At 37.5% G+C, this 17,933-nt stretch overlaps 1 protein-coding gene across 5 annotated transcripts in view; it reads left to right on the top strand.

Moving 5' to 3' along the window:
• The window catches only part of FNDC3A (fibronectin type III domain containing 3A), a 111,009-nt gene that overhangs the window by 57,275 nt on the left and 35,801 nt on the right, over positions 1 to 17,933 (top strand). For 4 of the 5 annotated variants that reach the window (XM_065902426.1, XM_065902424.1, XM_065902428.1 and 1 more), the window contains 2 exons: positions 4,507 to 4,583; positions 16,917 to 17,154. In XM_065902426.1, the coding sequence (XP_065758498.1) occupies positions 4,507 to 4,583; positions 16,917 to 17,154 (315 nt within the window). Of the gene's footprint in view, positions 1 to 1,610; positions 1,740 to 4,506; positions 4,584 to 16,916; positions 17,155 to 17,933 lie in introns of those variants that run through there. The other variant, XM_065902427.1, reaches the window with a different exon arrangement.

Consider the following 17,933-nt stretch of genomic DNA (forward strand, 5'->3'; position numbering starts at 1 on the left):
CTCAAACGTGTGTGTGTGTGTGTGTGTGTGTGTGTTCAGTCATGTCTGACTGTGACCCCGTGGACTGTAGCCCACCAGGCTCCTCTGTCCATGGAATTTTCCAGGCAAGAATACTGGAGCAGGTTGCCATTTCCTACTCCAGGGTGTCTTCCTGACCCAGGGCTTGAACCCATGTCTCATTTGTCTCCTGCATTGGCAGGCAGATTGTTTATCACTGAGCCACCTGGGAAGCCCCATAGTGGCCATTCTTATAACTATCATTTATTGAGTGGTGCCAGCCAGTGTACTTGGTACTTTAAATTTACCTAGTTTGATTCTCACAACAATGCCATGAAGTTGATTGTTTTAACCATTTTATAGAAGGAAACTGAGTCTCAGAAGAGCAGTAAATTGCCTTGCTAATAAATATTGATGCTATTGTTAAAGCTTACATCTTTTGATGCCAAAATCCACTTTCTTTCCATTGTTCAATATATTACAAATCACAGTCATTATCATTACCTATATATTTGTATTAGCTATAAATAAATTTCCTCAACTACACAGCACCGTAAGGTAATGAAAGCCCTCCAAAGCTCTTACAGCCTTACTCCCTTCTCTTATAGCTAAACATTTAGTCTTCTTTCTGGTCTCTATGCATGCTTGAGTAAAGTACTTCAAGCCCCAATCATGACCTGTCTTTTCAGATTTCATGAGCATGAGTGAGAATGCCATCTACCAAGTATCTGTATTAGTGTCCAGGTTAAGCCTTTTAGAAACAACAAGAAAAAATCAGAAGAAAAGAAAGTAAAACCAGTAATAAAAAAAAAAGGTAGCGTTTATTAACTTGAGATGTTAAATGCTAGTCTGAAATAGAAATCCCATGTTTAAAGAACAAGTTGATCAAGCCTGTATTCTGTAGATAATTCTTCTGTATATTGTGGGCTTTCCTTAAGGGTTGCCCACAATACACAAAGGAATTTTAAGGGTTGAGTATGGAGAGTGCATCAAGTTACACAAGGACATTTCGGAGTGAATCTTCTAAATTAGTGTTATATGTATCCTAAAATTTATAAATGAAAAGCAGCCAGCTGGGGTAATAAAATTTGACTTAGTAGATAGTATGTAGGGCTTTCCAGGTGACTCTAATGGCAAAGAACCCATCTGCCAGTGCAGTAGACTAACGAGCCACTACTTCGATTCCTGGGTTGGGAGGATCCCCTGGAGAAGGATGTGGCAGCCCACTCCAGTATTCTTGCCTGGAGAATCCCATGGACAGAGGAGCAGAACAGGCTGCAGTCCATAGGGTCGCAGAGTCGGACCCGGCTGAAGCGACTTAGCACACAGGCCTATTAGTTATCAGAGGAAAATGAGAACAAAGGGAATTATTTTACATCAGATATCTATTTTTCCATGAATATCTTGATGCGCTTTTGAGTTGGTTCATAAAGGAGTCTGAAAATTTTCAAATCCAGGGCAGAATCAGTAGAAATCTTTTAATCATTTACTGTATGCCAAACACTGCCAGCAGGAACGCTTGCTTTTTTTTTTTTTTTTTTTTCCCTTCCCTTTCCGCGGGTCACTGGAGGTCACGTGGTCAGCATCATGTGACTCGGTCAAAGGATCTTTTCCTCGTAGCTTTGCAAAAAAAAAAAAAAGCAGCAACCGCGGTTCTCCAATTAAAGCTGTTAACGTGTACTACGCTGTTTCCTTGTTGGATTTTCTTGTTCTCTGCTGCTACTGTAAAAACAAAATGAGTGGTAAGGTTTACTGGTTTTGAACATTCTGCTTTTATTTTAAAACGTAGCAAGTATTGTATTACTCTAAAGTCATGCCGTGTGTTTTTTCAATAGATGCCAGATCTGTCGCTGTAAAAATTTTACATTGTGGCCGTGTAGTTATAAAAAGATTAAACTCTGTTTAGAGTTGGGTTAATTTTACATTCCACAGAATATTCCTTTCCAGAGCCTTTACTAGGATTTTCTTTTTACAACTAAAATCTGCAAATTGGCATCAGATTATTTGGAAGCCATTGTGAAAGCTTGCTTGTAAAGAGAATGTGTGGCACGTCAGCAGCCCGTTGCTTGTTAAGAATTTGAACCCAGGCAGATCTTTTGTTTTGTTTTTTTAAATCAAATGTCTGCTAATGTCTACTAATAAGGAAAAAATTTAAAGAGTTGACATTTTACTAGACGAAATACCATCTTTACTAAATCCTTGATGGCAATTTTTAAGGAATTGAGGCTTCTCAAATTTCTTAAGGCAATTGGTAAATAGAGTTGTTTACTCTTATGCAAGATTTTAGAAAAGGAAATATGCCCTTAAAAATCAGTAGGTATATGATTTGTGGTAGATTTTGCTAAAATCGTATATATTATTAAGGAGTTACTTGGTGGATCTACAGTGGTTCAGATACAGCTACTCTCCTGCCAGATGTGTGTTTAATGGTACAGTCTGTAACAGACTTAGCACTGGGACAGGAACTCCCTCACTGCCCTTAATCAAGAGTTTGCAGTTAATCTTTTCATACCTCCTAAATTAAAAAATATTGGTGAAACTAAGGAGGTGATGGAACTTCTGCATCATCAAGTATGCGAGATTTTGGAGTTTTGCTACTATAGACAGGAATAGCAACAGAAATGGTGCTGTAAATATGTTACTTCACACCAGTATTTTAGATATTAAATAATGCTATACATGAACTGTTTTTTGTTTTTTTTTTTTAAAGAAAAAAAATCTAACCTTGTACCATTTTTCCTCAGGGTAAGAAAATTCACTTGCTAAAGTGAAAGGATTACTTCATAGGGTTATGAGTTAATCATTATTCCTGGACTGCAACTAGTTATGGGTTTACTGCTGGTTTGCGATTAGGTTTGTTTTGTGCTCTCTTCAGTAATCACACTTAGATATAATTAAAGAATAAAGTAGAATTTTGTACTACTAAATTATAAACACTTAGCAGCTTTCAAAGTATGTTTGGTTTGAATTGCAACTACTTAGTATTTATATATTTATATCTTTAGTGAAAGAAGAGCAACCCAAAGCAGTTATATAGTTTTAAAAGTTTAAATGTAATTGGTAATAACTTATTTTTCATTCTGATGGCTAAAAAACAAAAACTTGTTCTGATAACTTGAAATAGGAATTAAACTTGACCACATATGCAAGGAACCAGTCTCTGGCACATACAGTAGAAACTCAACAAAGTAATTTCCTTTATTAAGATTACAGATAATAGTTTTCAATGAAGTCTCTTTCTGGTTCTCAGCTAAATTTCACACACTGTGAGTAGTCTCTAAGCCAGATATCAGGACTCAGAAAGCTAGCTTGCTATAGTTTTCTATAAATTAGCTAACAGAAGTAAACCAGCATAGCTTTAAAACTGCTGTCATTTCTTGAGTCCAGCATGTAGACGTTGAAGTGAGTTTTGGATGAAGCCTCTCTTGCCTAGAGGTGTAAAGCACTTTACAAGTATTATTTAGTAAATTTATAGGTAACATTGACTTAGATGTAAAAAGTTTGTTGTTTTTGTTTTCCAAGGATATAAAAATAAAGAAGGCCTTACTTGTCCTTAGAAGCATCAGAGCATATTTCTTAAAGCTCATTACATCAGTTGCCAAAAAATACATAATATTTTAGTGTTTACTAAATACATAGTAGAAATATATCCTTAGATATGAAACAACTTTTTGAAAAGTTGTTGGTTTGGAAAGGATATCAATATAAAAATGAAAGGAAATGTAGAATAAGACAAGCTGAATTTTCTTTTTTTTTAAAGGACTTTTCAGTGTAAGGAACAAAAAAATTTTCTTTGGGTAAATACTTGTGTATTCCATTTTTCTAACTGTTCTCAAGCCCCCAAAGGCATGACTTATGCACTACAGGGTTAAAAGAGATTTTTAACCCTAAGAAAACAAGTTCCAAATTTCTAACTATTCTTCCTCTTACTGCTTCTTCCTCTTGACTTTTTCTTGATTTTTTCTATTTTTTTTTTTTTTTCAAATTTTGCCTTTTGTATTTTTCATTGATTTTATATGCAAAGTTTGGTCTGATTTTCCCCTGGGTCAGTGTTACTTAATTTGCAAAATTTGCACAGGAATTACCTGGGACATTTGTAAGTACACTGATTCAAGACCCCCATTTACTGTAAGCGTAATAAACAAGAATCTCTAGCTCCCTGACCAAGGGTTGAACTTGCAGCCCCTGCAGTGGAAGTGGACTTCCACTGGACTAACCACTGGACTGCCAGAGAAGTCCCTGTGTGCTTTAAAAATCTCCCCAAGTGACTGTTACGATCACCAGGCAGGTTTGAACAACACACCTGTAGGTAAAGAGCAGTCAGTGCCCTTTACAAGATAAACATTTCTATTTTTTAGCAGGTGAATCATCTGAATTTCTTTTCATGGTTTACACTGTTAGTTTAAGGTTTTAGTTTAAAATGAAGAATTCAAAATGCAATTCAAATTGTTTTCAGTTTTTGCTGTTAAGTAACCCAGGATTAACACGTGACTTCTGTGATCTGTGCAGGTCCTGCTCAGGTTCCAATGATGTCCCCAAATGGCTCTGTGCCTCCGATCTATGTGCCTCCTGGCTATGCCCCACAGGTATGTTTTGTGTTACTTTTGTCCACATGTGTGTGTTAGCGATCATAACGCTACTATTGAATGCAAACAAAATTTAGATGCCGAGGCTTATGACCCAGTATATTATATCTTTGGTAAATCTATCTCAAATATTTTAGCACATTCAGTGCTATTTGGAAAGGAGGAAAAATTAGGTTGTAGCACTCATCATTTGGCCTTGTCTTTGGGTGTTGAATTATATTCAAGAGTTAATTTTAGAGTTTTATCTCCTTGGATATGTGAATAATATAATTAATATCATACGGTTTAAAGGCACCCATGCTAACATTTTAAAATTAACCATTTACTTAAAAGTAATCCAAGCCAGTGCATCCAACTTCTTTTTTACACTTGTTCACAGGTGCCCATGATCATTGGATGGCACATTGTGGTCTATACAAGAGAATTTAGACCTATAGACCTGCAACCCTAAGGGCTGACAGGATCAGTATCACCAAACACCTGTAGCTCTTTCTTACATACAAGTTGCAAAGCTCTGACTTAAAGAAAAAAGGATAGCTTATTTGCACAGGCAAACTTAGTAAAACTGTAAAATCTATAGGTGTCAATATCTGCTACTGACATTCTATGTAGTCAGCACTCATTGCTTCAAAAGCTTTTTGGAAGTAGCCAGTTTCTTATCCTAGCACCGAATTTATACTTGAAAAAATTTTTTTTAAGATGTATTTATTTATTTATTTAAATTATGGCTGTGCTGGGTCTTCGTTGCTGCACGCAGGCTTTCTCTAGTTGCGGTGAGCGGGGGCTGCTGTTCGTTGCTGTATGCAGGCTTCTCCTTGCAGTGGCTTCTCCTGTTGCCACTCCTGGGCTCCAGGGACACAGGCTTCAGTAGTTGCAGCACACAGGCTGCATGTGTTGTCCCGCAGCATGTGGGATCTTCCCAGACCAGGGCTTGAACCCATGTTCCCTGCATTAAAATAAGGCAGAGTCTTAATAGAATAACATATTAAATATATATTTATTATAATTAATGTATATTTGATTATATTAAATATATAATATTAAGATAGAATATGTTATATCTTAATATAATAAGACAGATTCTTAACTACTGAGCCACCAGCGAAGCCCCTATACTTGGAATTTTCTTCAGAGCCTCTCTTATATCCTCCCTGATTATGCCAAAATACTGGTGGGCTATTGTGGTAGATTCACTGGCCACTATCTGAAGCCTACCCCACTATATGAATGACAGCAGAGGAGGACCATGATGCTGGGGAGAATGTAAATAGTGTGAGAATTAGAGTCAGAAAGCTGGATCCGTATCTTGTTTAAAACCCTTGCTGGCTGCATGGCCTTGGACAAGTCAACTTCCTTGAGCCTCAGTGTCCTCACTGTAAGATAAGATGATAACATATATGAGATAACATAGTTGAAAGTGGAGAAAGAAATGGTAGCTCACTCCAGTATTCTTGCCTAGAAAATCCCATGGACAGAGGAGCCTGGCGGGCTACAGTCCATGTGTCGCAGAGTCAGACACAACTGAGTGACTAATACTTTCACTTTCTTTCATATTTGAAAGTACTTTGTAAACTTTCCAGAAGACTAGTCTGCTCATTATTTCTGCTTTTGTTTAGCACACTGACTCCTTAGCCTGCCTGCCTTTTTTACCCTACTAAATCTACTCTCTGGTATACACCAAACCAAAGCCCTTTTTTCGGCATAATCCTCTTTTGACTTCTGAACATTTGTTAAAAACATAGTCATGTATAGATGTGAGAGTTGGACCATAAAGAAGACTGAGCACCGAAGAATTGATGCTTTTGAACTGTGGTGTTGGAGAAGACTCTTGAGAGTCCCTTGGACTGAAAGGAGATCCAACCAGTCCATCCTAAAGGAGATCAGTCCTGGCTGTTCATTGGAAGGACTGATGCTGATGCTGAAGCTCCAATACTTTGGCCACCTGACGTGAAGAACTGACTCATTAGAAAAGATCCTGATGCTGAGAAAGATTGAAGGCAGGAGAAAGGGATGACAGAGGACAAGATGATTGGATGGCATCACTAACTCAATGAACATGAATTTGAGCAAGCTTTGGGAGATGGTGAAGGATAGGGAGGCCTGGTGTGCTGCAGTCCATAGATTCACAGAGTCCAACACGACTGAGCGACTAAACAGCGACAGTCCTCTTTGACCTCTAAACATTTGACCCTTCCCTGGTGGCTCAGTGGTAAAAGAGTACGCCTGCCAATGCAAGAGTCTTGGGTTTGATCCCGGGTCAGGAAGATCCCCTGGAAAAGGAAATGGCAACCCACTCCAGTATTCTTGCCTGGGAAATCCCATGGACAGAGGAGCCTGGCGGGCTACAGTCCATAGGATCACAAAGAATCGTACACTACTTAGCGACTAAACAACAGTTGTATGATTTACCCCAGATTATCCCAGATTTTCTTGAAGTAATGCTATCCTGATTCTTCCTCCTTCTCTGGTTGTTCCTTCTCAGATCTTTCTGCATCTCCATAAAGAGGATTACCTAGTTTTTCTCTCTAGCATAGCTCACTTTAACAAACATGTTGAATGGCATCATGTGCCAAGCTCTGTCTTGGGCGCTGGTGACATAAAGATGATTAAGACAGATTATTTGAAGGCAGTTGTAAGTATTCTGCTGTTCTCTCAGCTAACAGTACCTTTCATTTTTATGGCAAATTTCTGCTCTTCTCAATTCTAGAATTAACTTTCCTTGAACCTTTTCAGGTGCCTTTCCGTTTGGGTTCTCATAGCACATTATGTATATCCCTCTTTGAACAAATTTTTCACATTGTTTAGTTAATAAATTCCCCTTCCTGAGAAGAGAAGATTATGAATTAATACAGTTCCTGTGTTTAACAGTGGTCAACAGATATGTGTTGAGTGCTGTATATGTTAGGGACTCTCTCACTGCTTGAATGAAAAGAGGCAAGGACCTCTGTACTTCTGTAGTTTACATTCTTGTGGGGAAAAGGAAACAGTAATCATAATAAATGGATAAATTATATAATGTATTAGGTGGTGAGTAAAATGGGAGGAAAAGAAAGAAAACAGGGCTAGTTACATTTTAAGATAGGGTAGTTAACATCATTGGAAAGGTGCCTTTGAACCAAGTCTTGAAGGACAGTTGGGAGTTAGCCCAAGCATTTATTCAGGGAAAGAGGATTCTGGAAACAGAAACAGCTGGTGCAGAAGGCCTAAGATGAGAGCATGCTTGGAAACAACAAGGTGGCTGTTGCAGCTGGACTGAGTCCTTAAGGCAGAATAATAGTAAACAGTGAGGTCAGAGAGGTCATAAGACTAGATCATACAGAATTCTCATTCCTCTTTATTTCCTCAGTGCTGAGTACAGTGCCTGTCATGTATTAAGGGCTCAATAAATAACTAGTAAATCAATCAAATGATCATCCAAGTTGAGATTCTATATCTTTTTTAAAATTTATTTTGCCATGCCACACAACATGTGGAATCTTAGTTCTCCAACCAGGGTTTAAACCTACACCCCCTGCATTGGAAGCGCAGTGTTAACCACTGGACCACCAGGAAGTCCAAGGTGCTGTATCTTCAGGGCAAGAGCCACTGAAATAATCTTCCTGTATAACTTCTTTCATTTTTTCACTTCCGTGCTCATTAGTTGGCTTGGCCTCTCAGTGAGGTCTAGATTTCTTGACACATAAGGCCTTAACGCGGTTCTTTTCTGGTTTGTCTCTGTACCCGTCTCTTGATAAATCTAATCACCTATCTATTTTTTTCAGCCAAACATGACTACTCACATGCTCACTTAATGTTCTTCTTTCTCTATGGTTTTCTTAATGCTGTTATCCAGGGGATGTTATTCATTCCCTCATCTCTGCCTTTTGAAATTCTACCCATCTTTGAGAACCTAGATCAAGTTATTTGTACCATTCTTTAGTTACATATACGTACCTGATACTATAATTGTGTGTCTATATATTCTTATATGGGATTTTAAGTTCCTTGAATGTGTGGAGGTACCTTTTATTATTTTTGTTCTGTAGTAACTCAGATATAGTATGTATTTCATAAATATTTGTCAAATAAGTGAATGAACTTTAACAATAATCATTGTCTCTAGGAAATGTATCATTTTTAAGCACACAGTGTTAATCCAAAGACAAAATCTAGTTTCATCATTATATTGAAATAATTTAAGTACCTAGTGTGTAAGAATGAATTCTAACATTTTGACATCACCGTTGAAGTACAACCCCTATTGCCTGACATATAAAATTTCTCATGTTAGAAAATACTTACCAAGAGCCAAGTTCTTGGCACAGCTAAGAACTTGGTAATTGTCCAAAATTTGACACATAAGCAAACATAATTATATTAGCAAAGATAGAAGCTGGGAGTTGAACCAAACATTAAGACACGTAGATGGCTGTTATAAAGTGCATGTTGTATTTGGCTCAGAGGGAACTGAGGAGCACACACACTAAATCCAGGAATAGCTGTCATCTGCAGCCTCTTTTTAGACTTCTGTACACTGTTCTCCTCTTGGGGCAGCAATTTTATCAACTCCATCCCTACCTACTGTGTATCTGTTGTCGAAGGCCAGTGATCAAAGGAGGGTCAAGTAATGTTTTTGCTATACCATCATGTAATTCAGTACATACACTAACAGGATTCAGCAAATGTAAATATCCTAAAACATTTGGTCAGGCAAGCAAGGACTGCAAAAATTTAAATCCAATACGGCAGAAACCAACACAGTGTTGTAAGGCACTTATCCTCCAATTAAAAATAAATAAATTTAATTAAAAAAAATTAAAATCCAGTGTTGGGACTCTCTAGCTCTACTACTGAGGAAGCAATCATGCTACAAACCAAAGAGCATATTGAGGCCGAAAAATGAAAGATTCAAAAGATAAATAATCTTAGATGAAGATCAAGATTTAAGTGAAAATGAAGAAATCATGATTTACCAAGGATAAATCAGCCTTCACATTTTTTATGTTTGTACAAATGCCATTAAGTTTAGAAGCACTTCAGACGTGCACTTATCAATAATTCACATATATTTTAACTTAATTTTTGAGAATAACAGACAGGGTATTATATATTAGGTAATTTGGGAATTCATTGGTTCTGTTTTTCTCATTTGCAATTTGCAAAGCCCAAAGTTGCTGTTAAAATTGCCGATTTTGTTATACTTTCTTTGCTTCTTTATCCAAGAGTTCTATAATATTGTTAATTTATAGTTGTACCTTATTTCTCTGATACTTCAGCATTCTGCTTAGCAGTAATGAGAATAGTCAGACTTAATTTTTTAGTTACATAGCTTTTGTTGTTGGAGCAGAAAAATGGATCATCATTTTTAAAAAATTTTTATTAACCGTAAGATACTTGCAATATGATTGGGAAACCTAAAATTAATTAAAATTTTACGCATAAAGTAAAATGTAACTGTTCACCAGAAGCTTAAATGTCAAGGAACATTAGTTTTTCAAGCAAGCCAATGGGAAATATATTTAGTGATAAAGAACAAATATAGTTGTACATTTTCTGATCATTCTTATATGGAAAACTTGGAAAACATGTAAAAGGGTAGGGAAAAAATTCCATTGAGTGTTATAACCCAGAGATACTCTTTGTAAACATTTAGTGTGTTTCCCCTTAGCCTTTTCTCTAATTATAGACATAATTTTAGACATAACCTTAATGAAGTTGATTATTACAGTTTAACAAATAAGAAAGGGAAATTTATGAGCGATTTGACATACTGCATAGAGACAGAAATATGTGCCAGCTGAACTTAGACACCAAAGGGAGAAACAGTACAGTAAACAAAAACAGTGAAAACAAATGATGACACAGAAAACATATGGTGACAGGTATAGAAGGAACTTAGTTTCCTCGCAAATAATAACAACTTGTAGTCTCTAAAAGCATTGCAGCTCAGAATAACACTTGATATTTTAGTGATGAAGTTAATGAATTATCAAGAAAACAGTGTAGACTTAACCTGAATGGGACTCCTGAAAGGTAATACCAAAAGTTCCCTCCTTCTGCTTTTCTGTAATGGCTCCTTGTTTTTTATGGAATGTGGGTTGTTATGGTGATGAGAGGGTATCTAACAGGGAGGGGATTGTAGATCTCATAATGTGGGGAAAGGACCTGTGTCAGCTTCATGAAAAGTTTCAGATTACTCCTTTGAGCTGGACTTGGTATTTCGCTGTGCCTTTATGTCAGCACGCAGCAATGAGGTTAGTAAATCTTTCAAAGATAGTACAAACAAGTCTGATCTCAGTCTTTGTCTCTCCTGGAAAGGACAACCCAAACAGATGGACAGCAGTGTAAGAGACTGAAAGGGGATCTAGTGGTTTCGGTGAGGATGAAGAGACACAGCAAGAGCTGGAGAGAAAGGTTGTAGTCGCTTATGTTGCTGTGCGCTTGATTAGATGTTGGACGAATCTGTGAGATGAATGGCCATATCTGTACTGCTCTTCAATAGCTTAAATTTGGAGTAGTTCAGAATGATGCAATAGAAGTAGGTTGCTAGAAGTAGTGGGGAAGCAAAGGTTGTAGGAATTGAAGAAGTCACAAAACTCCAGTAGTTGGCTATTGTTAAGAGGGGATGGGGGATTCGAATAGAACTAATAGCATCTATTTCTGGTCATATCAGTCATCAAACAAATATTTTTTGAGCATCTGTCATACACTACATGTACCGTACCAGTTATTGGGGAGAAAATAGAATACAGAACAGATCTGTCATGGAATGTCCATTCTGGAGCACAATATAAAATATCAGATAGTAAATACAACCTCCTTTCTCTGCAGTTCCTCTTCAGTTATGTCTGTGTTCAGTGAAGGAAACAAAACAGGGCTTTTGTCTAATTAGATATTGCATGGTGTATGTGGTTAGGTGGTCACACTATGTTGATATTTCCATTTATCTCATTGTCTTTCATTTTTTTAACATAGACTAATTTGGATTATATTTCACCTTTTTTTTCCTTCTCAGAACTTGTTGATTTTATCATAATCTCTGCCATCATTGTACCCTGTTGGTGTAAAATTCAGTGTCTTGGCTATTTCTTGGCAGTTAGAAACTAGGTGGATCGTTTTGAGGTCTCTGGCCTCACTCTGAAGTTACTGGCTGCTCAGATGATTTATTGTGGTGGAGTTCTCCACACCCTCTTGATCCTGATCTGGCTCTTTTTTTTTTTTTTTTTAAATCTCTGTATCTTTGTTTTGTTTTGTTTTAACTGTGGTAAAATACACATTAAAAATATGCCATAACTATTTTAAAGGTATAGTTCAGTGGTATTAAGTACGTTCACACTGTTGCACTACCATCCATCCCCAGAACTCTTCTTCTTGCAAAACTGAACTCTGTACCTTATCAGCCTTAAAAATAAAATACATAGTTAACAGCAAAATGATGTTATTCAGGAATAGCAGAGAAATTGCAGTGCAGAACATGCAGACTACGGCAAACCACAGGCAAGTTCCCAAAACAAAGAAGAGGACCATTCTTAAAAGAGGGGAGTTGGGAAGGGATGGTTTTTGAGCAAAGTCCATTGGAGGAAAGAGAGTTCAGGATTAATGGCTGCTTCTGATTAGGCTAGTTGTGGTAGCTTCTCATTGGCTATACTAAGCAAGGAAAAAAATTTTCCTTCCTCCAGCTGGGTTATATAAAGTAAACTTCCTTCTGGTTGGGAAATGTGATTCCTGCTAGAGTCTGTAAGGGACAGCAAACAGTAGTGCATGAGAGTTCCCCCTCTTCAGGGCTTCCAGACTATTATAAATCAGGTTTCTTGTACTCATTTCACAATCTTTTAAAACAATTAACTCCCCAATCTCCCTTCCCTCAGCTTATCTTTATATTTGAAATGTTCTTTTTCAGCAGAAAAGTGGTTTTAATTTCATAAGCAGTTTAGCCATTTCTTTTTTAACTGATGAGATCTCACTTGTGTTTGTGAAATTTAAAAAGGCACTTAGGAGGCAGGTATTTGTGGATTCTGTGCCAACAAAATGAATAAGAACATGGAATTGAAGCCAGCTTACCTGAGTTCAGTTACTAACTCCTCCATTTACTGCCTGTGTGACCTTGCAAGTTATTTAACATCTCTATGCCTCAGTTTCACCATCTAAAAAAATGGAAAAAATAATGCTACATATTTTAGCATTGTTTTGAAGATTAAATAGTTCACACATGTCCCTTGAGAAATTTACAGTTAAATTATAGAGTAAGAAATGTTGGAAAATTAACAAATACTACAGTGTTAGGGATACCAAACAGATGATAGCGAATAAATGCAATAGAATTGGTAGGAAGGAGACAATGCTGAAATTCTGGTATCTAAGGAAAGGGTTCACAGAGAGCAATCAAGGAAACTACAGACTCCTAACCCCACATCTCTTATCAGCATCTGAAGTTACATTCTCTACCTTCTCATTTCATCAGTCCGTACTTGTTTTTCATCTAGATCAAAGACAGACTTTTCTGCTCCTGTCTAAATCCTGTGCCCCAGCTGGAGTCCTGACTGTCCTCTCCTTTTGCCTGCTCAAGGACATTACTCTAGCTCTCTCTCCCCTACATCATCAGTTTCTTACTCTGATGGATCATGCTCATTAGTATATCAGCATGTTGTAATTGCTCCCACTAAAAACAGCAACAGATTTTTTAAGCTGCTTGACTTTTCTATTGTCAGTTACCACCCTACATATTCCCTTCTACAGGAAAACTTTCCAAAATTGTGAGAAAATTTAGCTCTCTAATTTTCCTCCCCACTTTCTCTCTTAAATCCACTCCACTCAGGCTTTGCCCCTATGATTATGCTAAAACTGCTCTCATCAAGGTCCCTATGACTTCCAAATTGCTAAATCCAATGGTCAGTCCTTAGTCTTCATCTTATTGAACCTATCAGCGACACTTAACAAAATCGATCCATTCTCCCTGGTACACTTAACCAAATTTTCAGACTCTACACTTTTTAAGTTTTCTTCCTGCCTTATTGTTTGTCCTTTCCTATCTTTCTGGAACTGCAGACCACTATTATCTAATTGCCTACTCAACATTTCCACTTCCAGACTTACCAAACTTACATGTGCAAAACCTAAAACTCCAGATCTTCTCCCTACTCTGCTAAAGTAACTTGTTCTAACCTATAGCTTTCCCTTTCACTGTTGGTGAAATACCATCACTCCAAAACTTTTTCACACTTCTCCAGTGGAATTATCACTAATCTTGTTCTACCTTTAAAGATATGCAGAATGTGGGCAACTTCTCACTACCTTCACTGTTGCCACCATGGTCCAAGCCACCACCATCTCTTGCCTAGATTTCTACAATGACTTCCTAAATGATCTCCCCATTTTTGACTTTGCCCTACAATCTATCCTCAACTCAGCAGCCAGAGTAACCCTATTAAATGTAAGGGTATATCAGGACTTCTCAATCTTGGCACCATAAACAGTGTAAGCCAATAATTTTTTGTTTTGGGGGGGTTGTCCTCTGTGTTGTAGGGCATTTAGTGCCATCCCTGACCTCTACTCACTTAATAGTTAGTACCTGCAACTCCAGGTGTGACAACCAAAACTGACTCCAAGCATGCTCAGTCGCTTCAGTTGTGTCCGACTCTTTGTGACCCCATGGACTGTAGCCAACTAGGCTCCTCTGTCCATGGGGATTCTCCAGGCAGGAATACTGAAGTGGATTGCCATGCCCTTCTCCAGGGGATCGTCCTGACCCAGGGATTGAACCCGTGTCTCTTATGTCTCCTGCGTTGGCAGGCAGCTTCTTTACCACTGGTGCCACCTGGGAAGCCCTAAAAAGGACTCCAGATACTGCCAAATGTCCTTTACAACAAGGGTCCCCAACCTCCAGGATCTAATGCCCGATGACCTGAGGTGGAGCTAATTAATATTAATAATAGAAATAAAGTGCACAATAAATGTAATACGCTTGAATCATTCCAAAACCATCCTTACCCTAAGTCCATGGAAAAATTGTCTTCCATAAAACCAGTCCTCCTAAAAGTTGGAGACTGTTGCTCTAAGGAGTAAAATCACCCCTTGAGGAGAACCACTTGTTTCTGTGATGGTCCTCCATTTCACTGAGTACATGTAAGCCCTTAATAGCCTATACAGGACAACCTGCCTGACTTGGCCATCATCTCTACCATTTTGTATCTGTTGATCTCATCTGCTTCTGTCTTTTCTCCTCCTTTATGCTGATCCAGTCACACTGGCTTCCTCCTAGCCACTCCTACTTTAAAGGCTTTGTTCTGACTGTTCCCTCTTCCCAGAACAGTCTTTCAGATTTTTGCCTGGTTAATTCCTTCAATTCCTTCACATCTCTGCTCAAATTTCACTTTGCCAATAAGGCCTATCCTGATCATTCTTTTATACTACAACTGTTCCCCTTTTGTGGTACTTCTGAGCCGCCTTACCTGGTGTGTTGTTTTTTTTCCGTAGTGTTTATCACCTTCCAGCATGCTAAATAATTTACTTTTGCTGTCATGTTTGTCTGCCCCTGTGAGTGTGTGTGCCCACACAAACATGTCACTGTTTTTTTCTCTGCTAAATTACCACTATCTTTTTGTTCAAAAACAATTTTTTTTTAAATGAATGGAGGTGGTTAGTGCTAGATTTGGAAGGATAGATGGGACTTTCATAGATATAGACTGGGGGAAAGTAAAATGAAGAGGGAAGATGGCATAAACCAAAGTACAAGATAAAGAAATATGCGGGTAAGTATGAAGATAGGTGTTTTAGTATACCAGCCTGACTGGAATGAAGGGTTCAGAATTTAGTGTGGAAGAAAGATAATAGCTATAATGAGAGTTTGGAACCAGATGGAATGCTAGGTTGAAGAGTATGTACCATGCAATCCTATCAGCAGTGGGGGTCATTTAAGATTTATGAGTCAGACAGTTGATAAAGGTGAAAATGGTATGTTAATGGCAGACACTGTGGTTTGGCTCACTCAAAATCCATTTCAGACTTCCTCTCAGGTCCTTTCCTATAGGTTAGAGGCTGAAAAATGATAAACAGATTCCAGATTATCTTCAACTAGGGTTCCAGATAGGATGTTCTTTCCACCAGTCATAGGCAGTTGCCCAGGCTTGAATTCAGAACTGGGTTAAATAGGGAGACATGGGATATGAGGTCTCCATTGTGCTGGAAACAAACGTTGTAGTCTATACCTAAAGTCTCCTATACCAGTGATTCATTTGCTCTTCTGGTTCTGTCTTATCTCACAAGTCATCTCACACTTCAGCAGAGAAAGTTAGTTTAATAGCCTATTTAATAGCAACTATATTCTTTCTAAAGCAGTAATTTATTTGTAAGTTAGGCTTATCTGTATCCAAGTAACTGTGTTTTCTAACATCCCTACCAAGCACGTACGTTTATAAACTAAATTTGCTATTCGTTCAGGTGTAGTAAAACTTATTCTTCCATAGTAAAATGTGAAAATATTAGGATTTGCCTTTAAGTTACTGCTTTACATTTTAATCATTTTCTGTTATTAAATGTTTGTTATACTTCAGTAGTAATTATTTAAGTCTGAAAGATAAAGAACTCTTCTCATAGAAGGATTTCTAATTTTAAGGTAAAATCTTGTATCTTTTTAGTCCTTCCTGTATGTTCTTGTTGTTCCAGTGAGGTTCAAAGGGAGTAAATCTGTCATTTTAAAAAATATTTTTCCACAGTGTAACCCCTGTGTAGAAATGTGTGATTTCTAAGACTTAGAGCTGCAGATATTTTCCTTAACTGGGAGTTAATATATGAGATGTTTGCCTCCCTTGACAGGATCTTCCAACTATCAAAATTGTTCTTCTGGTCATGGTCCTAAGAGTTTTATGCCTAAATTCAATATACAGTTGATCTGAGGAGTTTGGATCCAGTTTTTTTCCCCATTGCTATTTCACAGTTTCTGTTCTTTCCATATCTTATTTTTCCCCTACCCCACAAAAAAGAAATTCCTGACCCTGTTATATTGAAACCAGAAGGTCCCTTGAGACACTTGGTTCCTTTACTACATTTTTACTGTATCACTAAATGCATGTCACACCTAAGATAAATACCTAATATCATAACTCACTGTGTGTATTATTATTTAGCTAATCTTGTCAGTGTTTTAAGATTTATATTGCATTGTATAACAAAAACAACTTCATGTTGTTCAGTGCTAATTCATATGTATGTAATTTATTTAATAAAATCTTTTCATGTTGATTCTGTAAAATTTCTTAATTAACTTCTAATCAGTGTAATAATTCTTCCTCTCACATATCTGGAAAAAACTGCTTACGTCCTATGGAAGAAACCTTTAATCTACTGTTCATCTTATAGGTTATTGAAGACAATGGTGTTCGAAGAGTTGTTGTGGTTCCTCAGGCACCAGAGTTTCACCCTGGTGGTCACACGGTCATCCATCGCTCTCCACACCCTCCTCTGCCCGGTTTCATTCCTGTCCCAGCCATGATGCCCCCTCCACCACGCCACATGTACTCACCAGTAACCGGAGCTGGAGACATGGCAACACAGTATATGCCGCAGTATCAGTCTTCACAAGTATATGGAGATGTAGGTAAGACATCTAGAAAATATTCTTGTTTTGTGGAGTTGGCTGTTCTTTGCTTGGATGTAATAGGTGCTATTATCACATTATATAAAAGAAAAAAAATGGTAACTATCACAATAATTTTCTATCACTCAAACGCTGTGTTAAGGGAATTCTAGTCAGTACTCTGTAATGACCTATGTGGGAAAAGAATCTAAAAAAGAGTGGATATATGTATATGTGTAACCCATTCACTTTGCTATACAGCAGAAACTAACACAACATTGTAAATCAACTATGCTCCAGTAAAAATTAACTTTAAAAAACATGTTAAATGCTTCATCTTCATGCCCACCCTTCAAGGCAGGTGAGTAAACAGAAAATCAGAAAGGGAAAGTAACTTACATCGTGCAGCAACATTCATTGGGGACACATTCAAACAAGAGGTCTACTTGTCTGTTCTGCTGCTCTCTGAGGAAATTTTTTAGCCAGGAATGATCATGCTACTGTTAAATTCTGAAGCCTCTGATGCCACTAACATTGCTAGGTTCTGTAAGAAACTGGGGAAAAAAAACAAAACATAATCTCTGCCCTCAGGGAGTTAATAAATTGTTGAGAAGAATAGACAGCTACATACATACAACATAATCATCTTACTCTTTCCTGTGGCTTTAAATACCATCCATAGACTGACAGTTTTTTTTTAATTTGTATCTTCAGTCAAAAACCTCTCCTTGAGTCCCAGGCTTTTACTTTTATTTCTTTCTGTGGTTTTTTTTTTTTTTTTTTTTTTTTTACTGTGCTGC

Source organism: Muntiacus reevesi, chromosome 11 (assembly GCF_963930625.1).
Source record: "Muntiacus reevesi chromosome 11, mMunRee1.1, whole genome shotgun sequence".
Lineage (NCBI taxonomy): Eukaryota > Metazoa > Chordata > Mammalia > Artiodactyla > Cervidae > Muntiacus > Muntiacus reevesi.